The sequence below is a fragment of the Scylla paramamosain genome, chromosome 33 (assembly GCF_035594125.1).
Source record: "Scylla paramamosain isolate STU-SP2022 chromosome 33, ASM3559412v1, whole genome shotgun sequence".
Lineage (NCBI taxonomy): Eukaryota > Metazoa > Arthropoda > Malacostraca > Decapoda > Portunidae > Scylla > Scylla paramamosain.
The window spans coordinates 852,501-861,455 of record NC_087183.1 but is presented as its reverse complement, the minus strand read 5'-3'; the positions used below and the strand labels follow the sequence as shown (position 1 = coordinate 861,455).

At 40.3% G+C, this 8,955-nt stretch overlaps 1 protein-coding gene across 1 annotated transcript; it reads right to left on the bottom strand.

Moving 5' to 3' along the window:
• Window positions 1–536: 536 nt before the first annotated feature.
• LOC135089515 (uncharacterized) lies at window positions 537–6,005 on the bottom strand. Its single transcript, XM_063985102.1, has 2 exons — window positions 5,703–6,005; window positions 537–4,881 (listed from the first exon to the last, which is right to left on the bottom strand). Exons 1-2 carry the CDS (start codon window positions 5,853–5,855, stop codon window positions 1,282–1,284), a joined length of 3,753 nt encoding a protein of 1,250 aa, XP_063841172.1. The 5' UTR covers window positions 5,856–6,005; the 3' UTR covers window positions 537–1,281.
• Between the last annotated feature and the right edge of the window lie 2,950 nt (window positions 6,006–8,955).

Here is an 8,955-nt window from a genome sequence, read left to right as displayed (position 1 = left end):
CTTCTTTTTTTCATTTTGTTTATTTTTGTCTTTTTGTTTTATTATTTTAACACTTTTCTCTTAATATGCAATTTTTTTTAATATGTTAATATTTTTTTCTTTTTTTTATTTTCACTTCATTTTTTTTTCAATTTTGGCTCACTGTAATGTTTTGACTTATTTGAGTTTTTAGTATTTTCATTCATTTTTTACTAATTTTTCTTTATTTTCTTTTTTTTTCTTTTTTTAGTGTTTTACTCCATTTTTTTTTTTTTTTTAGTGTTTTGACAACATTTTCTCTTGTGACTCCTTTGTAGTGTTTTTAGTTTTTCTTTTCTTTTTGTGTTTTTTTTTTTTGTGTTTTAACTACTTTTCTAGTGTTTAGATTTCTTGTTTTAGAGTTGATTTCTTTTTTTTTTTAGTTGTTTTGACACTTTTTGTAGTATTTTTGTCTTCTTTTTAGTGTTTTGACATTTTTTTCAGTATTTTCACCACTTTTTAATGTTTTAATTGTTTTTTTTTCTAAGTTTTTACTCTTGTTTTTTTTTTGTCTTTTTATTGTTTTGCCTATTTTTTTTACTTTTTTTTGTTGTTTTGACTGCATTTTTAGTGCTTGAAGGCTTCTATTAATGTTTTAAGTAACTTTTTAAGTAACTAATGCTTGACTTCTGTTTTCGTTGTAGTGTTTTGGCATAAGTTTTAGTGCTTTCAGTATTTTTGACTGTCGATCCTTTTTTTTTTTTAGTCTGTTTTCTTAAATCTTATTAAAATTAGCCAAAACTATTTTTTCTTATTATTCTCGTGATTTTGGTCGCTATTTCCAGGATGCCTTATTTTGTTGTTGCTGTTCTCATTAATTTTCTCCTTTTTTTGGGGGGGCGATGAGGTAAGATCGGGAATTTCAAAATTCTAGCTTTGTGCAATCATTAATTTTCCACTAATGAAGTTCTTTTTCTTTTGTTCCTCCTTCTCCATCAAGTCGTTTTTTTTTTCTTGTAAAATTCTTAATTTCTTTTCAAGGCCTATTTTTTTTTCAAAATTTAATTTCTTTCCAATCAACAAAGCGTTAGTCTTATTATTTTTTTTTTTTTTCTAGTATCTCTATTTTCCATCAAATCATATATTTTCTCTTGTTTATTGTCATTCTTTCTTCTCTTATCCTTATTTGTTTTTGTTATTTCTTAATAATTATTTTTAATAAAATTTTTTACTTTTATCTTTTTTTTACTTTTGTCTTTATAGTTTACACATGCTTATTCTCTTCAGCCTTCTACATCCTCACTGCTTTCAAAGTTTTCCACTTCAAAATTCGTGACTCTCTTCTCGCCAAACCCTCTTTTTCTTATTTTGAACTTCTTTGAGGTTGTCTTTTGGGTGTTCCATTACATCCCATTCTTCTTGAAATCGCCTTTTCACTGACTTTTTTTGTTCTTCGTCTTCTGCTGAGGTGCACTTCGTATTAATAGTTTTGTCATATCCGCCATTCTTGATTTTTTTATTAATTTGCGTAATTTGTTCATTCTCCTCGATTTTCCTTTTGATTTTTTTTCCAGTATCCATTTCCTTTGTTTCATGTTCATCGTGATCCAGTTTAATTTTCTTTGACTCTGCATTTAGAAATTGATGAGTAATGTCTTCATTTACCTGGAATTTCCTTTTCATCGAAATGATTTTCTCTTTTTCTTTCGTAGGTGTTGCTTGAGTCTCGCCTTCGCACTCCGAGGACACTTTGAATTCATGGTGCTTTAGGTGCTCGTGGTCTTCGTCAGCCTTCGTGACCGTCCATGCTCGTAACGTCTTCTTGTGCTCCTTGTTGTAAGTTTTGCTGAGGTTCTCGTAGCATCGAATGGTCTTGATGAAACCTTTAGGTTTGTAGTGCCAGAGTCGACGTATTTCTTTCCGAAAGTCGATCTTCAACGGCCTGCCAGTCTGGGATTTGTTGTTGCTAAGATACGTTACGAATCTATCCAGGATCGCGTGGTGGACTGGAGTCTCCCAGGGTTTTTGTTCGAAGGGGAAGGAAGTTGGATAGGATTCCTGGACATCCTGCTGATTTTTAAGTATGTAATTTCCTGTAGGATAATACTGTACATGCAGCTCACGGAATATTTTCTGTATAGTCAGCGGTTCGTTTTCAGTATAGTCAGCCTTTCGTTCCATCTCCTCCTCCTTCCTCATCTCCCCTTCACCTTCCTCTGAGCCTTCATCCATCCAGTCCGAATCACTGTCCTGCTCATTGTCACTCCAGATGTCCCAGGTGAGGCCTGTGAGGGAGTCCTTGGTGGACTCCTTGTACTCCTGCGGCGACACCTCCAGGTAGCTTATTGCCTCATCTTCCAGCACCATGCTCCTCTGTGCCCACTCACTCTCCTGCGTCTGAATGTCATAAACTTTCAAAATTATGTCTTGAGCAGAACTCCACGACAAGAACCTGTTCATTTTGGCCAGAACTGTCTTGGTGTGGCGTGCCTTTTCCTTGACCATGTTAATGTAATCACGCCGGAGCTTGAGTTGTTTGTTGTTATGTTGGGTGAGCAGTAGCAGCCTCTGGTGTTTAGGGAGGTGCATCAGACCTATGTCATCTTTGGGGCACAAGGGGAACAGACTGTTAAGCTCGTGCTCCGATAAGCGTTTCTTAAGGTATTTATGCTTCTGCTGCAGAAACTTGCGCGTCAAGCTCTGATAAGTTTCTTTCGCGACAGACAAGTACTTTTCCAACTTGTTTCTGCTCATGTTATTCAATTTTACTTTGACCTCCTCGCGGCGAGCCTGATTTCCCTTTTCCTTACTAAAAAACTTATATTCGTCATCGATATCGTGAACGAGGCTCTCCACGTAGCCTTGAAGCTTCTCGCAGACAGGGCCGTGGCAGGGAAAGGGCGACTCCTGTCCTTGCATTGTAGCCACAGTCTGTAAAAACAGCAACACGGAGGTCATGTCTGAGTGACTTTGCGGCTCCCCTCCATTTTCCCGCTGTGCCTTTGCAAGGACGTGCACATTCAGGTACTCGAGGCGGCGGATGGGGAGCTGGTCCAGGAACTTGACAATCTTGACTGCGAGTCGCCGTTTCTTACGGAGCATTTCTACCGTCGCCTGTGCTTGGAAGATTTCTTCACACGACACTTTGTGCTTCCGCGACAAACTGTAAAGAAGGGCCTCTTTCTCTGTCATGAGGAAATCGTTAAGGTAGGCCTTCTGCCACTTGAAAGACTGCCACGCTGCAGTGCCCTGTGTGCCCAGGCGCAGGCCTGGGAACCGCTTGAGGCCCTTGGCACGCCGCCACACCTTTTTGAATATCACGAAATTCCTTCGGCAAACTGTTTTCATGACGTAGCGGCGAATGTTTCTGCTGACATTCTTTTCCATAAACTGTTCAAGAATTTTTTCCTTCTCTTGAATGGAATGTGTTGAAAGATTGACCTTGGGGAACAAAGGAGCTCGGCAGCAGTGGAATTCTTGACTGTAATTCTTGTCTTTGAGTGGGCAGTCAGAGACCATTTCCTGCATCCACAGAGTGCGGCTCACATCCTGACTCCGCCTCCACGCCGCCTTCTCGTGCCCCTCCTCTTCGCTACCATCACTGAATTCGCCGGCAAGTCTGTTAAGCAGCTTGAAGTCCACCTTCTCTGGTGATGTCTGGCTTTTCTTTGTTATATTATCATCACTGGCACCACCGCACTCGCCGTCTTCAACCGAGCTGTACTCCTCGCCATCTGAGGGATACTCAGTGGGACTCAAGCGGGCCTCACTCCCAGCGTCACTGTCGTCCTCCTCATCCCAAGAAGCGTCATCCGTTTCACACTCATCATCCTCCACGTCTGAGAGGTGGCAGTGCATTCTCTCGTCGTCGGAGAACTCAAGGCTGGCGTGTGACTTGTCGTCAGGGATGTAATACTCGTCCTCGTCGTCTTCTTCGTTGCTTGAGTTACCGTCTTGGCCCTCCATCCCAGGCACGCTCCCTTCCACGCGGTCATTCTGGTGGGTGAGAGTTTGGGGGTGTTTGAGCACGTGCTCCACCGTCACCTTTCCGTTGTAAATCGCTTCCATGGTGTTGAGCAGAGTCTCTGGGGCCTGTGCGTGAAGCGTGACAGCGCTACTCACAAACTTCTTCGCCATCTTTATCTCTTCAATTGCTGCCTTACATTTTTGGATTTCGTCTTCATTATTTGACCGGTTCTCTTCGTTTTCCTGAACTTCGTCACATTGTTCGTCTTTTGTTTCATTAACGCTTCCTTCTTCCATCTGGTCGTCATCGCCTCGACCTTCCTCGTCATCCTCATCATCACTCCAGTTTTCAAACTCGTCCTTCTCCGCTGCTTTGTGTAAATAGACTTTCTTATCCATGCCCCGCTTGATGTAGCGATGCACGATGCCCTGCATGGCGTAGTGCATCTTGCGCATGACGGCCTCCTGTTTCTTGTGGCTCTTGTCCTTCATTCTAAAGTACATGCGTCTCAGGAAGGCCTTGACGATGTATGTCACATGTTGCACCACCATTTTGTTGGGGAAGGTCAGCTGTGCCAGGATATCATCGTGTGACTTTTGCAAGTGATTAAGGCGCGTGAGGGCGGCGAGAAATTTCTTGGGGCAGGTGTTGTCTAGTGAAGTGTATTCGCTACTATCCAATTTAAAGTTACCGACAGGAGGGTTGGGTTTGTCCTGGAGTTCGTTCTCCATCTCCTCTGGCGTGGCCTCAACACCGGCCATGACGGCGCCCCAGGCCTGCTCATCAAAGAAGCAATGTTTGTCCAGCCACTCCGTTACCCAGTCAATCTTAGAAATTTCAATGTGTCCTTCATCCTCGTTCTCAGAGTCACATGTCTGAGGTGCGCTGTATTTGAAGGACTGATTTTGTTCCGGCCCCTTCAAGGACTCAGTGTTCCGTCCCTCTGTCACTACTTTCTGTAGGGCAGCCAGACAACAGCAAATGTTAAGAAAGAGTGAGACATGTATTCATATAAACTTGCATGTGGTGATGAACCATCTATCTCAATATGTCACTGAATTTGTCTGTTAGTCTATCAGTCAGTCAGCTGTCCAGTCAGTCACTCTGTTAATCTACTCCTTCATTAACTTATTCGTATATTCATTCATTAAGACAGCGAATCAATTACTTTATCTATTGGTTTTCTTTCTATCCGTTTGTGCATCTGTCTGTCTATGTACCTGTTTTTCTTATCCATCTATCTATCTATCTCTATCTATTTACCTTTCTATTAATCAATCAATATATCAATCTATCTATCTCTCTACGTATTTGTCTGTGTATCTATCTGTCAGTATCTTCTTACATTCTTATTCTATCTTAATCTTATCTATCTATCTTTCTATCTATCTATCTATCTATCTATCTATATGTTTATCTATCTATCTACCTATCTATCTATCTATCTATCTATCTATCTATTTATCTATTAATAAATCAACCAATTAATCTATGTTTATCTACTTATCTATCTAATTATCTCTCGGTCTATCAATCTACCTATCTATTTATCTGTCTGTCTATCTATCCATCTACCAATCATTTAACTCATCAATCTGGGTGTATCTTTCTATTTATCTATATGTTCATCTATCAATCAACCTATACATTTGTGAGTTATCTATCAAGCAATCCAACAATCACGCAGTGTATGCATCTTAACACTCTCTCACTCAAGAAGAAACCTGCAAGACGGTCATCTGAGGCAACACAGTCTGTGGTGTATACTCGTACTTACTCGTGCCTGTGTTTTCTTGCCACTCAGGCGACGCAGTGCGGCCAGACGCCTCTCTTTGGCTCGCGCGGCTCTTACTTCCTTCACGGATTCTGCTCTCTTGTATTCCATGTCTGTGTATTCCTCAGGACAAATCTCGGTGCTGTTCTCACACATCAGTGGAGTGTTTCTCTTGAAATCCTTGTGCCCAATGGATCACTGGGGGTGGGTAAACCTGAAGGCTGAAGTTTTTGCCAGTAGGTATATCAACTTTGTATTTGGGATCGTCTGTCGCAGCCGAAAATCAGCTTGGAGTTAGGTGGCAAGCAGACTCAGGAAGACGGTTGCTGATTGGTGCTAGCGCCCGAGACCCCAGGAAAACGTCCGCTGATTGGTGAAGTGCTTGAATTGGACTGAGTTATTGTGCTTTTGCTTCTTCTTCTTCTTCTTCTTCCTCTTCTTCTTCTTCTTATATATATATATATATATATATATATATATATATATATATATATATATATATATATATATATATATATATATATATATATATATATATATATATATATATATATATATATATATATATATATATATATACACACACACACACACATACAACCTCCCTCTTGGAAAAGTTCGTTACAGGAAGCAGGCAGGGATAGCCAGACTTTACCATAGAAAGGGAAGAATGATTGAGAGTACTGGTTAACTCTGGCATTGCAGACGTTAACACAACAGAAATGAGACCACGAAGAGAGTGTTATGCAGGAAGGTCGCGGGAGGATGGGAGGCAAGCATCTAGCAAGATCAGAAGACCAGTTAGTTTTAAAAGAGGGGTAAAACATAGCCAGAGATGCAACGCTGTGGTGATAAGAGAGGCTAAAGAGAGTCAGTTACAGGAGAAGAGTTGATAAGACGAAATGATTTTCGTTCCACCCTGTCTAATTGTCTGTCTGTCTGTGTGTGTCTTGTTGTTGCTCCTGCTGCACTTGATGTGTTTTGTTTTTGTTAATATTGTTGTTGTTGTCGTTGTTGTTGTTGTTGTTGTTGTTGTTGTTGTTGTTGTTGTTGTTGCTGAAGCTTCAGCTGCATTTGCTGTTTGTTTTGTTATTGTTTTTGTTGTCATTATTATTGTTGTTGTTGTTGTTGTTGTTGTTGTTGTTGTTGTTAATGTTGTTTGTTGTTGTTGTTGTTGTTGTTGTTGTTGTTATTGTTGTTATTGTAACATGGAATGAGGACATGGTACTAAAGAAAACATGACGTAATAACTAGCTGAAGAAATGTGCTTAGCTGATCTAATTATACGTGTATATTCGGTCAGTTATTCACCAACACACACACACACACACACACACACACACACACACACACACACACAGGTAAAAAAAATATGTTATAATGTCATTTCATTAGTCATTTTCAGTTATTGGTGTGTGACGCTTTGTTCTTGTTTGTATGCTTAGTGTTTCATGTCGATCATTTAACAGAAGGAAAACAATCACCAACATCTACGTATCTCTTGTTGATTTTTCTCCATGTTCGGCGATGAGGAGACTGGCCAGCGAATAATATAAAAATGATAACATTCTTTCCACTTAAGGATTAATATATATGTATGTAATTATATTAGAGAAAATGAAAATAAGTTAAAACGTAAATAAGTTTTTAAATAAGTGAATAAATGATATACAGGAGACAAATATAAGTCACAGATACTTTGACACTTGCAGTGTATGAGAAGAGAGACACATTAAGGCATTACATTATAACTGACAATCATCATTATCCTTATATCTTAATGAACATTTCATTATGCACATTATAAAACGTTTGCTCCTTTTTTGGCTATAATGTTTGATAATGTTTGTTTCATTACTCTCTCTCTCTCTCTCTCTCTCTCTCTCTCTCTCTCTCTCTCTCTCTCTCTCTCTCTCTCTCTCTCTCTCTCTCTCTCTCTCTCTCTCTCTTTTATTTATACTTGATACAGTTTAGTTTGACAGAGTCTGCTGTTATGCACATTTATATGCAATCCACAACACTTTTACAGGCTAAAGGCAACATATCTAGTGTTTCCTATCTAAAAGCCTAACTCTGTTGGCATGCTCCTTTTCTTATGTCGGCAGCCAGGCGTTCACGAGCTCCTTGAACTGCTGGACAGTTATGCCGGCCAGACGTGGCTCTGTGGGGACTTGGGAGACGGCCCTGGTGGCCACCTGGGCCCGCCGGGAGGCCTGCCAGAGTGCTTGTAGGTGAGGCACTCGTTGCTGATGCACCTTAAACATCACAGTGAGGCTTCTACGCCACGACGGTGCTGGAAGCTGCCGAGTCGTGGTTCCTGCTGGGCGCTGCTGTCCTTGATCAGCCTCACCGCACGGCTGTGGACCTTGTCGAAGAGGCTTATTCGCAGCGCCGCCCCATGCAAGGCTGGAGTACTCAAGGGACGAGCGGACCTATCTCTCTCTCTCTCTCTCTCTCTCTCTCTCTCTCTCTCTCTCTCTCTCTCTCTCTCTCTCTCTCTCTCTCTCTCTTCTTTGTTTATAAGAAAGAAAAGACCTCCATACATTATGTTAACATTTAACTGTATAGTTTATCTTTATATATATATATATATATATATATATATATATATATATATATATATATATATATATATATATATATATATATATATATATATATATATATATATATATATATATATATATATATATATATATATATATATATATATATATATATATATATATATGGTGCGTACAGTATTTTTTTCATTTTTTTAGGGCCACAAAAAAGTCACAATTTTGTTGCAAATGCAATTATTGCAAAAAAGAAAACAGGCTCTGTATCAGCACACTTCTGGTGTCCCGTTACTCGATGAATTCGCCCTTGGCATCAATGACGTCCTCAACACGCCCTGGAAACCTGGCACAGGCCTTCTTCACGACCTCCTTTCAGAGACTGGCGAAGACGACCTTGATTCGACTGATCAGATCATCCTTACTCTTGCATGGGGTGCGGTTAGTACCTCGTTCAACTGCGCCCCATACAAAATAGTCCATAGGGTTGAGGTCAGGTGAGTTAGGGGGCCACACATCAGGGGGCAACGAAGTCAAAGAAATTGTCAGAGAGCCATTTCTGAGATTTTCGAGAGGTGTGACATGGTGCCGAGCCCTGTTGCCACACGTAGGGTCTACCAGCAGCTACTTCCTCAATCCATGGCTTCACATGGGTCTGTACGACTTCAGTGTACACTTCGGTGCTCCTGAGCCCCTGG

Excerpts from the sequence above, each read along its gene's own strand:
- LOC135089515 (XM_063985102.1), bottom strand. The coding sequence starts at position 5,855 with ATGTGTGAGAACAGCACCGAGATTTGTCCTGAGGAATACACAGACATG. Across the intron at positions 4,882-5,702 it reads GCAAGAAAACACAGGCACGA|AAAGTAGTGACAGAGGGACG; the intron begins GTAAGTACGAGT and ends GCTGCCCTACAG.